We start from the raw sequence: 18267 nt of genomic DNA, 5'->3' as shown, positions 1-18267 counted from the left end.
AATGGAACCTTCCTCCTCTACGCCCATCCCAAAGTTCCAGCTAAGAGAGATCATTTTGTCAAACTACATAACATCTCAAGAACTCAGTCTTGAGCTTCCCACCTTCCTTCACTACCAATATGACTTGAGAATTGTAGATCTTTCTGGAAACAATTTCAGTGGAACATTTCCGGTTTGGTTGTTAGAAAACAATACGAAGTTAGGGGAGTTCACCTTGAATGGTAATTCTTTTAAAGGTCATCTCAGATTACCATCAGTTCCTAATTCTAATTTAGCTTCATTTGACATATCTGATAACAAGTTACAAGGTCAGATTTCATCCAACATATGTTCAATTTATCCACATTTGGTAATCTTATTCTTATCTAAGAATGCCTTTGAAGGTAACATCCCTCCTTGTTTAAGTGGCATGAAGGATTTATAATTTTTAGATCTGTCAGACAATCAATTGTCTGGAAGAGTACCGGAAGAGTTGATCATGAAAAGGTGGTTGTTCGGCTTGAGACTATCAAATAACAACCTCAGCGGAAATGCAGTTCCTGCGATTCTCAAATCAAATTGTTTGTCAAATTTATATTTGGATGGAAATAATTTTTCTGGAGAGATGGTCAACGTTGATGTCTATACTTTTCAGTTTCCAACTTCACTGGAGGAAATTGATCTCAGTAATAACAAGTTGTATGGAAAGCTCCCAAGATGGATGGGGAACTTGTCAGATTTGCGGAGATTGGCTTTGTCTAACAACAGTTTTGAGGGTTCTATTCCAATAGAGTTTTGCAGATTGAATGGCTTGGAATTTTTGGATCTTTCTCGAAACAATTTATCTGGCTCTATACCATCCTGCGTCAATCCTCCAGACATAGAGCATGTCCACCTTCATGGGAATAGACTGAGCGGTACATTGTCACTTGCTTTTTATAATAGCTCTTCACTTGTGACATTAGATCTTGGAGAAAACAATTTAACCGGTAGGATTCCGAAATGGATTGACACTCTTTCTTCTTTGAGTGTCCTTCTGTTAAGAGCTAATCATTTACAAGGTGAAATTCCAGTTCAATTATGCAATTTGAATTCCTTGAGCATTATTGATCTTTCTCAAAATATGTTTTCTGGCTCTATACCTTCTTGTTTGGGAAATTTAACTTTACAAACGCAAGAGAAAAAGATCATACAACATGAGGAAGTGATAGATCTTGCAACAGAGGGTGGAACGACAATAAAGCATGCCTTAGCCGACAGCTACATTGAAGAACGGATAGATTTCAGAACAAAGAGTTCGTTCTACTCGTATGGGGGTAACATTCTTAAGTACATGACCGGGATTGATTTATCTTGCAACAAGTTAACTGGTCAGATCTCACTCGAATTAGGAAACTTGAGTGAAATCTATTCTTTAAACTTGTCACACAACAACTTGGTCGGAGTTATACCCTAGTCGTTTTCAAAACTTAAGCAGATTGAGAGTTTGGACCTTTCCTACAACAAGTTGAGTGGTGAAATCCCAAACCAGTTGGTGGAGTTGAACAATTTGGAGGTTTTCAGCGTGGCATACAACAACTTGTCAGGCAGTATTCCAGAATCGAAAGCTCAATTTGGTACCTTCATTGAAAACAGTTATGAGGGGAACCCTTTTCTCTGTGGACCTTTACTGAATAAAAGTTGCTCTAAAGCCGATGCACCATCAACAGAGTCAATTCCGTAGATGATGATGAAGGAGAAGATAATTGGGTAGACAAGTATGTTTTTTGTGTGAGCTTTGTGGTTTCCTATGTAGTGATGTTGTTGACAGTTTTTGTCGTGCTTTACATAAATCCACATTGGCGAAGAACTTGGTTTTCTTTCGTTGGGAAGTGTGTCACTACCTGTCGCTATTCAACCATGGGAAATTTCATTGTGTATCACACTCCAAAATTTGTGCTTAGCTGCCATGGAGATTTCATTGAAGTTGTTTCGTGCTGATCCAAGGAAAAGAAAGAAAATTTGATCTTTTGATCTGATTGTTTCAAATGTGCTTGAGATGAATTGTTGTAAGTCTTTTGTTTAATTTGCAGTTTGAATAAAGCTCTTATAATTGTGAAAAGGAAGCTGATAGCCTTGGTCTTAATATTTTTTTTTGATAGGAATGAAAATTTATTAAAATCAAAAGAGAACAACTTATGAGCCTCATTAAAAATCTCCTTAAACTAATTGGAGGAAAAGAGTGTTACATAAGAGAACAATACAAGCAGAAAATACCAATACCGAAAAACAGAACTAGAAAGACAAACAAAATCGAACAAAGACAATTCCTATCTTGCTACATCAAAACCAACCGACCACACAGAACCAAAACTGCATCCAATACAAAACCCAACTCAATTTCAACCAAGCATCCACCTAACGATCCACTAAAGCACACTAAATGGACAATAATAAAACATGCGCATGACTACCAACTCAAAGTTCTGGGAAAACAAAAACCGGGCACCCCATACTAATTAAAATGCCTATAAAAAACTCCCATCAACGATCGATAAACGCCCATGACGCACAAATCAAATAAAAAGGCACTCATCCCACCTGAAAGCCCACGTGCACATGACCAACAACACCTCCAAGACAATGGTTCATCCACTAATTGGACAAGAAAAAAAAACATGCGCCTGACTGTCGACTCAAAGATCTTGAAAACAAAAACCGAGCACCCCAATATAATTTTAATGTCTTTTAAAAAAACGCCCATCACCGATCGCAAACCGCCCATGCCGCACAAAACAATTAAAAATGGCACCCATCCCATCTGAAAGCCCACGAGAACCATACTACCAGACTCCGAAGCAAAAAAAACGAGCCACTCGAATGGAGGGTGCAAAACGATTTACACACTAAAGAAAACTTAAAACCCCCTAGACTTAAACCCCCAGAACACGACTAAAGGAAACGCTAAAAACAACTAAAAAACCAACTCCAGAACCTCCAGAAAAACCACGACGAGGACCTCAAAGTTCAAAAAACCTACACAATCTCTACACCACGCTCACTACCCTCAACACAACTCTAACGACACTAGTTCCTCGAGAACCTTCATTTCAGGACCAGCAAACTTAATACCAATCATTTTAGCTACTGACAGAGTCTCTTCCGCTTCAACAAACGCAGCAGCCCATCTTTTCTTTAAATCTGAATCTGAAAGAGATCTACCTGATAATTCCGAGGATTCTAAATCAGTCTTCTTCATCTTGGATTTCTTCAACGCTCGATCCCTACGACTCTTCTCAGTTTTCGAGAGGACTGAGTCTTAAATATCCATCATATAACCAAATTTCTTTACCCTCTTTAAATTCCTACTGGACAGATCTAACAAAGACAACCCATCTTCAATGGCTCCCCCAAAATTTACGTTTTCAGGATTCTTCATTATACATGCATTGCATAAATCCAAAGAGTTAACAGGACCCACAAGAACATCCTCACACCTCCCCCCTGAGGCCACCAGAAAATCTCTAAGAGAAACCAATAAAATGTTGAAAATTCAAAAGGTAGGCACCGAAAATTGAAAGCAAAATCCACCTAATAGAAATTGTCAAAAAGTAGATGATTTTGTTGAATTTTGGTAAAAGGTAAATTACCAAATTTAGTCATTGTAATTTAAGGTATTTACAAATTAGTCCTTAAGTTTCAACTATAAATACCCTAACTCATTTAGTTTCAAAACCATCCCAAAGTATTCTAGCTTTCTTCTAAAACTAGAGAGAATTTAGAGAGTTGTTTTCTCCTTTTTATCAAGAGAGAATTATCATTGTTTTCTCATTGGTCGATTGAGAGAAGTTGTAATTCCTATTTTCTCATAGTGAAATTCTCTACCGTTGCCCGTGGTTTTTACCCTATATTATTCAGGGGTTTTCCAAGTAAATTTTGTGTCTCTTTTATCTTCATTTTTATTTTCTCAAATTATCAGTTGCGATTTTGCTCTATCCGATAGTTGTCTTTCGTAACAATTGGTATCAGAGCCAGATTAGAGTGTGTAATATCTGCTTATTGTCTTTGTGGTTGCCACCAAAAGGTGGATCCTCCAACATAAGAAAGTAAGAAGTTATTACACATTCTTTGAAGGTTCTAGAGAACTATTCACGATAGTGAAATAGTGGGAGCTATCCGTAAAAGAAGTTATGGCAACGAAATTTGATATTGAAAAATTCAATGGGAGAAATTTCTCATTGTGGAAATTGAAGATGAAGGTCATCCTGAGGAAAGACGGTTGTCTAGCAGCTATCAATGAAAGGTCGGTAGATTTCACAGATGACAACAAATGGATCGAAATGGACGGGAATGCTATGGCAAACTTTCATCTAGCATTAGCAGATGAAGTATTGTCAAGCATCGAGGAGAAGAAGACAGCTAAGGAGATATGGGATCATCTCACCAAATTGTATGAGGCCTCATCGCTGCACAATAAAATTTTCCTTAAGAGGAAATTATACACTCTCCGGATGCCAGAATCTACTTCAGTGACGGAGCACTTAAACATACTGAACACTTTATTTTCTCAACTTACATCCTTAAGCTGTAAAATACGAGAACAAGAACGTGCTGAACTTCTACTTCAAAGTCTATCAGATTCGTATGATCAACTCATCATCAACTTGACAAATAGTAATGTCATCAGTCTAGTCTTCGATGACGTTGCAGCTGCTGTTCTACAAGAAGAAAATTGGCGCAAGAACAAGGAAGACAGAAAAGTAAATCTGCAACAAGCAGAAACGTTGACAACGATGAGAGGGAGATCAACAGAACGTGGCTAAAACAGCAGTCACAAATATGGTAGATCGAAGTCGAGGAGCAAGAAGAATTCAAAGTGTTACAATTGTGGAAAGAAGGGTCATTTGAAGAAGGATTGTTGGAGTCTAAATAAAAACTCCAATCCACAAAGCAATACCGCAAACACTTCGGATGATGGAGATGCTCTATGCTGTGAAGCATCAACCACCGTGGAAGGTAGAAAGAGATATGCAGACATATGGCTCATTGATTCGGGAGCAACATATCACATGACCTCAAGAAGAGAATGGTTCCATCATTATGAACCTGTCTCAGGAGGATCTGTGTATAGTTGCAATGATCATGCCTTAGAGATCATTGGCGTGGGAACCATCAAATTAAAGATGTATGATGGAACAATTAAAGTTGTTCGAGATATGCGGCACGTGAAAAGCCTGAAGAAAAATTTATTATCCTACGGATTGTTGGATAATAATGCAAGCAAGATTGAAACACGGAAAGGAATCATGAAGGTGTTCCGTGGAGCGCTTGTGGTGCTGAAAGGTGAAAAGATAGTTGCAAACTTGTACATGCTGAAGGGAGAGACTTTGGTAGAAGCAGAAGCCTCTGGTGCCTCATGTAGTTCAGATTCGGCAATGATATGGCATCAGAAACTTGGACACATGTCAGAACAAGGAATGAAAGTTCTTGTGGAGCAAAAGCTACTTCCAGGCTTAACAAAGGTATCACTTCCTTTGTGTGAGCATTGCATAACAAGTAAGCAGCACCGGTTTAAATTCAACACATCAAATTCTAGAGGCAAAAGTGTTCTAGAATTGGTTCACTCTGACGTATGGCAAGCACCAGTTACATCCCTAGGCGGAGAAAAATACTTTGTCTCATTTATTGATGACTACTCCATGAGATGTAAGGTGTACCCTATTAAGAAGAAGTCAGATGTGTTTTCCACTTTTAAAAACTTCAAAGCGCGGATGGAACTTGATTCTGGAAATAAGATCAAGTGTTTCAGAATAGATAATGGAGGAGAATACACAAGCGAAGAATTTGATGACTTTTGCAGGAAATAAGGCATCAAAAGACAGTTCACAGTGGCGGACACTCCTCAACAAAATGGAGTGGCAGAGCGGATGAACAAAACCTTGTTAGAAAGAACAAGAGCAATGTTGAGGGATGCAGGCCTAGAAAATCATTATGGGTAGAAGCAGTCAATACCGCCTGTTATTTGGTGAATCGAGCTCCATCAACTACAATAGAGCTGAAGACACCAATGGAGATGTGGACTGGTAAACCAGCTGATTATTCAAACCTCCATGTGTTTGGAAGTATTGTGTACGTGATGTACAACTCCCAAGAAATCTCAAAGCTGGATCCAAAATCCATGAAATGCAAATTCTTGGGGTATGCTGATGGAGTCAAGGGGTATCGCTTGTGGGATCCCACTGCCCGCAAAGTGATCATCAGCAGGGATGTTATCTTTGTAGAAGATAAACTACAGAGAAAAGAAAATGATGATAGCACTGAAAAGTCAGATACTACACAGATACATGTGGAAAAGGAGGTTGAAGAAGGAGATTCTTCTGAAGAACCATCACATGATGAACAAGAACCAGAGAGTTCTGAAGCTCCAACAACTCGTCAATCAGATCGTGTGAGAAGACGTCCCAATTGGCACTCAGATTATGTTATAGAAGGAAATATTGCATACTGCCTTTTAACAGAGGACAGTGAGCCATCAACATACGAGGAGGCAATAAACAGCTCAGATGCTTCACTATGGATGATGGCGATGCAAGAAGAAATTGAAGCCCTTCATAAAAATAATACATGAGACCTTGTGCCACTACCACAAGGAAGGAAGCCAATTGGTAATAAATGGGTCTTCAAAATCAAGCGAAATGGTGACGATCAAGTTGAGAGATATCGTGCAAGACTGGTGGTCAAATGATATGCTCAAAAACAACGTATTGATTTCAATGAAATATTTTCTCCTGTGGTTTGACTAACAACAGTTCGAGTAGTTTTGGCAATGTGTGCTACATTGAACTTACATCTAGAGCAGCTAGATGTTAAAGCAACTTTTCTTCATGGAAATCTTGAAGAAGAGATTTACATGCTCCAGCCTGAAGGTTTTGAAGAAAAAGAAAAGAAGAACTTGGTTTGCAGGTTGAACAAATCTCTGTACGGTCTAAAGCAGGCGCCAAGGTATTGGTATAAGAGATTTGATTCCTTCATTATGTGCCTTGGATACAACAGACTTAACGCAGACCCTTGTGCTTATTTCAAGAGGTCTGGTGATAACGATTTTGTTATATTGCTATTGTATGTAGATGACATGTTGGTTGCAGGACCCAACAAAGATCATATTGAAGAATTGAAGGCATAACTGGATAGGGAATTTGAAATGAAGGACTTGGTATCAGCAAACAAGATTCTAGGGATGCAAATTCACCGAGACAGAAGTAATAGGAAGATTTGGCTTTCACAAAAGAATTACTTGAAGAAGATCTTGTCAAGATTCAACATGCAAGATTGTAAGCCAATTTCTACCCCTCTTCCTATTAACTTCAAATTATCCTCCAGTATGAGTCCTAGCAGTGAAGAAGAGAGGATGGAGATGTCTCGAGTATCGTATGCATCAGCAGTGGGAAGTTTAATGTTCGCTATGATATGCACAAGCAGTGGGAGTGGTTAGTCGGTACATGGTGAATCCAGGCAAAGAGCATTGGAATATTGTGAAGAGAATCCTGAGATATATCAAAGGGACCTCAAATGTTGCATTATGTTACGGAGGATCAAACTTATTAATCAATGGGTATGTCGATTCTGACTATACAGGGGATTTGGATAAAAGCAAATCTACTACATGATATGTGTTCAAAGTTGCTAGTGGAGCTGTAAGTTGGGTTTCAAAATTGCAGTCAGTTGTGGCTACGTCCACAACAGAGGCAGAATATGTAGCAGCTACACAAGCCAGTAAAGAAGCAATTTGGTTGAAGATGCTATTGGAGGAGCTTGGGCACAATCAAGAGTATGTTTCTCTGTTTTGTGACAGTCAAAGCGCCTTGCATCTAGCAAGGAATCCAATATTTCATTCAAGGACAAAGCACATACGAGTTCAGTACCATTTCATTCGTGAAAAGGTGGAAGAAGGGACGGTAGATATGCAGAAGATCCATACCAAAGACAACATAGCAGATTTAATGACAAAGGCAATCAATGTTGATAAATTTACCTGGTGTCGATCCTCTTGTGGCATGTCAGAGACGTAAGCAACATGAAGGTACAAGGTAGAAAGAATGGTGTGAAGATATGATTATTCCAATCAAATCTTCAAGTGGGAGATTGTTGAAAATTCAAAGGGTAGGCACCGAAAATTGAAAGCAAAATCCACCTAATAGAAATTGTCAAAAAGTAGATGATTTTGTTGAATTTTGGTAAAGGGTAAATTACCAAATTTAGTCATTGTAATTTAGGGTATTTACAAATTAGTCCTTAAGTTTCAACTATAAATACCCTAACTCATTTAGTTTCAAAACCATCCCAAAGCATTCTAGCTTTCTTCTAAAACTAGAGAGAATTTAGAGAGTTTATCGAGAGTTGTTTTCTCCTTTTTATCAAGAGAGAATTATCATTGTTTTCTCCTTGGTCGATTGAGAGAAGTTGTAATTCTTATTTTCTTATAGTGAAATTCTTCTACCATTGCCCGTGGTTTTTACCCTATATTATTCAGGGGTTTTCCACGTAAATTTTGTCTCTCTTTTATCTTCATTTTTATTTTTTCAAATTATCAATTGCGATTTTTCTCTATCCGATAGCCATCTTCCGAAACATAAAACTTCATCCTGTAAGTCCTTCCCTTGAGGTGACCCAATCTGTGGAGAAACTATAGCAGGAGCACCAACCAATACTCTATCCTCCAGCTTTGAAACCCCACATTTAACTCTACAGCCTTAATCTCATCCCCCTAAGTGATGGCTAACATTTTCTCCAAAAGCCTCAAATCTTCCCCACAAGGCAACTAATCTTTTCAAAGTGACAACATTCCAGCAATGCAACGGAAGACCATCTATCTCTAACCAAACAACTCTTTCCTTTTGGCAAAAAGACTCTGTCCATAGCATCACATCCACGAAAATCTCCTTCAAGTAAGACCACTGGAGGCCTTCAAGCATAAGAAATAAGTCTTCATCCTCAATGGTGAGCAGAAAAGAATTCCCACGTAGTCTATGAACTTTAATTTCCCCTAAACCCCAATTATGTAATCTATCAACTATACTCCCAACACTACAAACACCAGCCATAACTCCCACCAAACATCTCTTTAACTTTCTAACTTCATCCTCATCCACATGCCCCATAACTTCCTTTCTGAACGCACTCGCTTTACTAACCTCCTTCATTTGAGAAATAACATTTTCTGATGGGCTAACAATTTTTCCATTCCATGACAACTTACAGTGCACACATTTTTCCTTTGGAACCTTCGAGGTATACTTAGCAAAACTCACTGAGATGCGACTTCCATACACCATAAGACCAATCAAACGTTCCTTAACTCTTTCAGCTTATACCATATTGTCAACTCTAACGAAACCAAACCTAGAGCCTGCTCGACTCCTCTTCGATGGTAAATACACACTTTGAACTTCACCATAGCGACCCACAATCTGCCATAAACCTTTTTAAATGTCTTAACAAAAGGTAACTTAGTCAGATAAACTCGATTAGATAACTTATTTGTTTAAGTCCTCAAATTTATCATTTTAAGAACTCAACAACCATCGCCCTATAGTTGAAGGACCATTTTGTAACTTAATAATTAGAGGACTCCATAAAACAATGTCTTATAGTCGAGGGACCTTTTGTATATTTTACCCAAAAGTCCAATTGAATGCGTGTAAAATACTTAAAAACTTGAATTTTCCATGAACTAAGACTTTATGCAACATTTTAACGATCAAATTTCAAGCACATGTCAAATTCAATGTCCCCATAACGTCGGACAAAAATTAGAAAATATTACAACGATTTAAGTACGAGTTTTGTGTATAAAATCAAATAGAAAGGAAGATTTTGTTTTTATTTTCCACAAAACTAACACTTTCAACACGGTAACTATAAAGTAAAATCTCATTTCATAATTAAATTTCACAGAATTTTTCTTTAATTAAAAAAAAAGATAATTATTCTACTTTAAAGTCATCAAAGATTTTGTTTTTCTTGTCAACAAAATTAAAATTTTGGGTAAAATATACAGATGATCTCTCGACTATAGAATATTGTTTATTGAGTCTTGTGACTATTAAAAGTTACAAAAATGGTCGCCTAACTATATGACTATTCCACCGACTATTAAAAATTACAAAATGGTCGCCTGATTATTCATTGTGTTCCAAACTCATCCCATTTTCGTTAAAATTTGATAATGGTTTGAGCTGAATGTTAACCTGCTAATTGGGATATGATAGTCATTTGAGATTTTAAAATCAGATTATATCATATATCAGTCAACAAGTTATCCAAACTCAAATTGTCATCATTTTTTTGACGGAAAAAGGACGAGTTTGGAGCACAATGAATAGTTAGGAGACCATTTTGTAACTTTTAATAGTCAGAGGACTTAAAAAAGAAACGTCTTATAGTTCAGGAACCATTTTATAACTTTTAATAGTAGGATGACACAATAAAACAACACTCTATAGTCGGGGATCATTTATATACTGTAAAGATTTCTACACGCTAATTAGAGGGCTCTTGTCATCATTAACTTATTGATAATTATTATAACTTAATGGTGCATAAAATGAAACTAATAATTCGTGAGCCTTGATGTTGAAAGTGAATGCCGATGGAGCTCGGGATCATCATGGATATGCCTTGTGTGGAGGTGTGATTCGAGATGATAGGGGGAGTGGCGGCTTGGTTTTGCACGAGCTGTTGGTATTTGTTCCTTTTTTGAGGCGGAACTTTGGGTATGTTCGAGGGCCTGCAGCAAGCGTGGAACATTGGAGCTAGGCAAATTAATCTCGAAACGGACAATGGCGAGGTCTATAAGGAGCTTTTCGGTACACTCCTAGGGAGTACGACACCAATTATTTTGCAGCACATACGCTCTCTTCTGCAGAGGAACTGGGTGGTATCTATTTCGCAGGTTAAACGTCAAGCTAATCAGCTTGCCGATAGTATTACTAAGCTGGTTCAGAAAGATGATTTCTTGAGACGGAAATTCGAGTCGATTCCTATTGCTCTCAACCGGATTTTGATTGAAAACAGCCTAGGCTTATGTAGCTAATTCTTTATCTCTCTTTGCTTACCAAAAACAATTACAATGAAACTTACAACTATAATAGTAAAATAAAACACATAACAAAGATATTTTCTTAAACATGAGAAAACTAACTACTTAATATCAAAAAAGGAAAATGTTAAAAATCTAACCAAATAAACTTGGATAAAAGGTAGATCCAAACAGATCTGGTTGTATAGATAATCAAACGATTAAAGGTGATGAAGCTATTAAAAGGCCACCGAAAAATCGCAAATCAGAATTGAGCGACGTGAAAATAACTCAAATCATGTATCCAAATTCAATCCAAGGATCTAAAGCACGTAAGATCGACATGATAACAAATAAAGTGTCATCTTGATTGATCAGTCGTAGTGATGTCTGTAGACACTCATTTTTCGTCCCATTTTTTTTATTTATATATATATATATACACACATACATATATATTATATAGTTTGAAAATATTTTTAAAAAATATATATAATATATAGTTTTGAAAACATGTTTGAAAACGTTTATATATTATATAGCTTTTAAAACATTTTGAAAATAAATATAATATATAGTTTTTAAAACGTTTTTGAAAATGTATATTATATAGTTTTTAAAACATTCTGAAAATAAATATAGTTTTTTAAAAACATTTTGAAACCATATATATTATATAGTTTTGAAATCATTTTGAAAACTTATATAGTATATAGTTTTAAAAACATTTTTGAAAACTATATAGTTTTGAAAACATTTTTCAAAAAATATATAATATATAATTTAAAAATAATTTTTTTTGAAAATATATATTTTATAGGTTTTTGGAAAATATTTTATTTTATCTTTATTATTATTATTATTATTTATTTCATTTTTTTATTTATTTATTGTCAGATTGAGATGGGGTCTATGGCCAGGATTGCAAAGCAACTAGGGTTTGTTTAACCCTTAAATACACAGCCAGATCCAGATCGTTGGATCTGACCCAATCCAACGGTTAACAACAAATTCGAGAAGATTCCAGAACCCTAAAGGTCGATCAACAGCGCCGCACAGTAAGGATATCAAAATTCAGGTGCGATTCGGCCGGCCGGGAAAATCAGGACTGCACCATCCTGATAATCCCGACCACGTGAGCGTTGAGGGGAACGACCCTGTCATCACCGAAAACAGCCCTGCTGGGGGCTATATAAATACCAACAGAAGTATCATTGGGGGAGGGGGAATCACCGAGAACAAGAAACCCACAACGAGAAAAAACACAGAACCGAGGGAAACTCACACGGAACCACGGTACCAAACCAACACAGTACACTACCAAAAAACCAAACACAACAGAAACCGAGCAAACTGAACAACAACAGTACACCGAGAGAATCCGAGAGAAAACAGAACCATCAAACACCAGTCGAAATACAAACCAAATACACTGAAAAAATATGAGAGAAAGCCTCGTATGAAAACTGTAACCCTCTAGACCCGGTCTATGCGTTTCGACTAAGTCTAGTGAATCACATTCATGATTCTTACAGATATTGTTCCGAAACCATTATTCAATCATGGTAAAATCACATTATAAATGACGTTTATGAAATTATAATAATTTATACTATAAAAATACAAATATAAATATAATGAAGAAAAACAAATTAATTTAAACATGTCTTAAAAATCCAAATTTTCGATAAATCAAATGTAAGTAGCAAAGAAGTAATCTTTATAAAATCCAATACTTTAAAATAAGGCACATGTTACCAAAATAGAGTCAACTTAAAAGATAAAACATTACAATACGATATACTTCAAGAGATATGTTGATCCTCCAAGTGCTCAATCAGGTGAATCTAACCAACCGTATCTGAAAGGGGAAAACATTTTCGAAAAGTGAGCTAGGCTCAGTGTGTCCCAATAGTACAATAAAATCATAGTAGATACAGTAAATGAGTAATAGTTCAGAAATTCATCATCAAACCATAATGAAGTTTAACTTTTGAAACTCGTAATTTAAAACCCTTCTCTTGTACACCATCCGCAATTCCCCAGAACTGCGTCCATAAGGCTTACCTTAAGCACTCAGCAAAAAGGAAGCCAACCTAAGAATAGGCTTTCGGGCCTGTATCCTTAAGTCCGTAAGTTTGTAGGGCTTACCCTAAGCACACAGCAAAGAGAGCCAACCTAATGAAGCATATTGAGGCCCGTGGGCCTACCAAGAGTCACATTAGGTCCATAAGATTTACCAGCTTGATCAGAGTTGTACCTCCGTAATGTAATCCAACCCAAATTCAGTATTTCCAAAAAATATTATTTATGCAGTAAGTATAATTTCCATAATTTCATAATCAATATTATCATATACCAATGAAAACCAATCATATATCAATCATATTCCATAAACCATCACCAGTAAATAGGTGGATTAATAAAACATTAAACCATAGCTTTCAATGTACCATATTTCAAAACATATAAAACAATCAAGTAGTACACAGGAAACACACCTCGACAATTGGTTCAAATAGTAGATCTAGTGATTGCTGGTCTCACCACGCTCTACTACTGTTTTCGAACGGGTGAATACTGGCACACGTGGTTTAACTAATCTAGAAGAGCTGGGTCGAGCTATCGAACGATCCGGAGAGTCTCTTGTACCTTCAAACAATAATAACTTATTAACCCCCAAGTCTTACTTAATTGTTCAAAGCTAAATTCTTAAGTATATAAGCATTTTCAGGGTTTGACTACCAATTTAGAGGGTTTTGAGTCTGAATTTGACCAAAGGGATTGCGTAATCGGAATCAGGACGTCGAAAAACATAAAGTATGACTTTTCGAAAATTCAAATTCTTGGTCAAAATCAAAGTCAACGGGTTTGAATGATGATTTGGAGACCTTCGGGTTCGAATTTGGCAAAACGGACTTCGGAAACGGATTCGACACGTCGAAAAAGGTCAGAATAGGTATACTCGAATAAAATCAAAGGTAGTTTAATGGCCGTTTAAAGCCGGTCAAAGTTATGGTCAAAGGGGTTCAATAGTCTACATTCGAAAATTCCCAAAATGTCACATTTTTCAAATTCTCATAATGCCACCTTTTTTAAAAAATAATTCTCAGAATGTCACATTTTTCAAAATATTTCCCAGAATGTCACTTTTTTCAAAATATTTCCCAACTTTTTTCAAAATATTTCCCAGAATGTCACATTTTTCAAAATATTTCCAGAATGTCACCGGGTCGGGTCGGTCAACGGGTCAGGTCGGTCAACGGGTCGGGTCGGACCGGTCAAACCGGTTTGGACCGATCAAACCGGTCACAACATACCCAACCGTTCGCAACATTCCCCACGCGCAGGGGAGACGCGTGGGGGCGCGTGAGACCTCTTTCGGTCTCCAAAAATTCCTGCAAAAATTTCCAAAAATTATTTTAAACGATTTTGAGTCACTTACCAACCTCGGTTCAAATTTTTGAACGGTGGAGAGCTCGATTTCACTTCGATCGGAACTTTGACCGCTCCACCTCCCTCACGCGCCGCCGCCCATGGAGACAAGGAGGACACCGTCGGACTCGGAACGACACCAGGAACACGATGGTGCGGGAGGTGTCGAAAACCGATCAACGATCGAAGATGAATTTAAGATTTTCTCGGTGGTGGTGCTAAAAAAAAGGTCAATACTTTGACTCGAAATTCACGTCGTTTGGCAGCGTTTCGCTATAATTGGTTTACTGGGTTTTGTTCACGGGTTGACGATGAACACGATGGTGGTTTCAATTTTACGATTGGAAGTCGGACGGCGTCGGAATTGAGCTTAAAAGTTGAGGTACGGGAGGAAGAAAAATTAAGTAAATAAAGCATGTGTTTTCTGATTTCAATCAGAAAACACGCTTATAATGCAAGCCTGCCGACATTCCTTGGTGGAATTCAGGGCTTGGTCCCTGAATTTCCTTCAAACTTCTAAAATGACCTATAAGTTTTGAAAAATTTTAATTTAGTCCATAAATTTCACCAAATTACATCGATTTAAATATTTTTTTCCCGGTTTGTTACAAAAGCACCTATTCACAGAAAGTGAAAGGTTGAAAGGAAACATAGACAAAGCCAAGCAAAACTCGAAATCGTCGGAGGTCGAAGCGGGAGACGAAGAGCTTGTCGGCAAAGGTAAAAAACCGAAGAGTTTTTTTAGATCTACGCTAGTAGGGGTGAGTTTTGGTGTTTTGGGTCTCGGATTTGTGTGTACGAGGTTGAGGGGAGTATTTTGCTAAAGGTTTGGCTTTTCCGACCGACGCGAGCGGCGGTGGCACGGCGAGAAGCCACCGGACTTTGACCGACCATGAGGGATGTTGAGAGAGTTGGGAGAGGCTTGGAGAATGATATCTGAGTAAATGGCAAGAATAAAGGGAGAAAAGAGGGTTTTTGGTTATTTATATACTAAGGATCATCTTACAAAATACAAGATTCTTAAATTCCTTCCGTCGTCCCTGACATTTTGAGTCTTAATTCAATTTGGTCACCATATGTAAATTTCCCTCCATATTTCTAATTTTATCAATTTAATCCTTGTTTATTTATTTATTTATTTTTATTATTATTACAAATTTTCTTTTTTTATTCAATATTTAACCTTTTTACTTTTCATTTTTAATTTAATTATTTTTTGTGTTATTTTATTTTATTTTATTTTATTTCTTATTTCTTATTTTTGTTCTTATTTACTTTTTTTCTTTGTTAACTAACCTTTATTATTATTATTTTTATTTTCCCTAAACGCTACTTTTTTTTTTGTTTTTCAACGTTAACTTTTTCCTTTTTATTTGTTTTCAACCTTTTCGACCTTTTTTACTTTTAAATAAATTTTTTTTTTATTTTCCCTAAACGTTAACCTTTTCTTTTTCCTTTTTTCAACATTTTGACCTTTTTTTACTTTTGAATAAAAAATTATTTTTTTCCCTAAATGTATTTATTTCCCTTTTTTTTATTTTTCTTTCCTTTTTTCTTTATTTGAAATTTAACATTTTTACCCTTTTTTTATTTATTTCATTTTTTTACTTCTTTGATTTATTTTTTATTTCATTTTTTTACTTCTTTGATTTATTTTTTATTTTATTTATTTTATTTATTTTTTCCTTTTGGTTCATTTTTTATATTTTTTTTACTATTATATTTTTTATTTTTTATATTTTTTTTATGTTTTTGCCTTTTGTTTTTATTTATTTATTTTTCTATCTAACATCGTTTTCTGACTTTTCTAGTAGTAATCTCGATCGATCAAATGTAAATAATTCGAATTGAATTTTTAAATTTAAATTTAATTTTTTTTGGCAAATTAAGACAACCGACAAATTAATTGGTACCGAAAGGGCGGTTCAATGGTGCTAATCATTCTTTGACCGTAACCGACTCCCGAACCCGATATATTTCTGGTGAAACGCAGATCAGGTAAGATGGTGTCCGACCCACCTAAATTTGTTTTAAAATGATCAGTGACGACTCTAACCCAATTATTCAAGTCGAAGCCCAATTCCGGGGCCCAACCAAAAGACGGTCGTGACAATATCAAATCAAACCTTGAAAAGAAAATAATAAACAAAAATAACAAATAAATGATTGAAAACGTGTTGTAAAGACAACGAAAAATGTGTCATAAAGGTAGAAGAAAATGTGTTATAAAGATAGAAGAAAATGTGCCATAAAGACATAATTATTAAAAATAAAAAAAGAAAAAAATAAAGTTACGCTATAATAAAACAAATGATAAATAACGAATACGGGCGATCACCAATCAGAACTAAGACTGATGTCGATGTCGATCACAAAAATAAAGAAAAAAACTAATGAAGACTAAATAAAAAGAACAAAAAAAACAGGGTAAACTCTCTTATAATTTTTTATATTAATTTTAATATTTTGGACTTTATTTTAATAAAATGACTTTGTTTAATGATTTTTCATAACATAGTCTCAAAGTATTTTCATAATATAAAATTTTAAAAGGTAAAGGTAATTAACATTTTTATATAATATTTTAATTTTTTTATTATTTAAAACATAAATAAATATTACAAAAAATTATAAATTAAAGTTAAGATTTTATTCCATCCAAATATCCCTAATGTGTTTTATCATTATGTGAGCTTATTATAATATTTGTCATATTTTGGTCGCACGTTTAAAAATGTGTATGGATTGGATTTTTGGACCTGAACCTCATATCCTTGACTCGTCACTTGTATCGATTCGGGTTTGACGAGATTCTACCCAATCCGAAATTTGACCTGATTTTTAGATAAAATCTCACACTCAGCTTGATCTAATTTGACACATATGTATAATTTTATTTTTAATAGGTGTAATAGTGACTTAATTTGAAAAAAATATACAAAGGGCTATCATTGTAAATATTTTTAAATATATAAAGGATAGTTATACTATTTTTTTTGGATCGGATTAACATTTTTTTCATCATAAACTCGTACCTGACTATACCTTAAAAAAAATCAACCCAATTCAAACTCAATTTTTTTTCTTAAAAAAACTAATCTTATAAGAACAAGTCCTGTAAAAAACCGACGAGCCTGTGTTATTTATGCCTTCTTACGTACATCTTACAGGCAATAATACAAAAACAACAATCTACATGAAACATAAAATCATTTAGTAAATTTTTATATTTTCTTAATATCTTTGCATAACCCTAATGCATATGCATATGTTATAACAAGATTGTACCACAAAAATCAGCATTAATTTAATTTTTTTTATTAAGCTAAGGAGATTATAAAATAGTATATGTTTTAAATACTCTCAACCATTTGACATTGACCGCTCAATCACCGTACTGCAGTCATTGGTGCTTGAACCTTTCTGAATTAGAAGAAATTTAGAAGATCTGTCATTATAATAAGTTAGTCTCTATAAAACTTTGTATGAATTAATTAATTAATATGTTGAATTATCAAAATTTATGATATTTTCTTTTTGAATAATGTGTTGAAATAGATGAAGATTTCTAAAACCCATCAAGAGTTTATAGCGTCTTCTTCAGGCTTCATGCATGCACGATAGCATAGACAACTGGTGGCGTTTTATAAATCGTCGATGATACAAACATCTTTAAAAAAATCATCGTGTAATACAGATGACTTCAAACAGGTACCGTAATAAATACTTTAGTTAAAAAGCAATTTTCTTTAAACTTTACAAGAATAATAATTTTTAACACATTATTGGAGTAATTT

The 18267-nt window shown here is 35.4% G+C and overlaps 2 protein-coding genes across 2 annotated transcripts in view; both read left to right on the top strand.

Moving 5' to 3' along the window:
- LOC120191323 overlaps positions 1-18267 on the top strand; it is a 48625-nt gene that overhangs the window by 2217 nt on the left and 28141 nt on the right. The gene's annotated exons all lie outside the window — the stretch shown is intronic.
- On the top strand, positions 2-1702 carry LOC120191135 (receptor-like protein 8). Its single transcript, XM_039194127.1, has 3 exons — positions 2-308; positions 432-1417; positions 1511-1702. Exons 1-3 carry the CDS (start codon positions 2-4, stop codon positions 1700-1702), a joined length of 1485 nt encoding a protein of 494 aa, XP_039050058.1.

The sequence above is a fragment of the Hibiscus syriacus genome, unplaced genomic scaffold (genome assembly GCF_006381635.1).
Source record: "Hibiscus syriacus cultivar Baekdansim isolate YM2019G1 unplaced genomic scaffold, ASM638163v2 tig00116965_pilon, whole genome shotgun sequence".
Classification (NCBI taxonomy): Eukaryota; Viridiplantae; Streptophyta; class Magnoliopsida; order Malvales; family Malvaceae; genus Hibiscus; species Hibiscus syriacus.
Note: the sequence above shows the minus strand (reverse complement) of the source record. Positions and strands in the feature narration are given on the sequence as shown.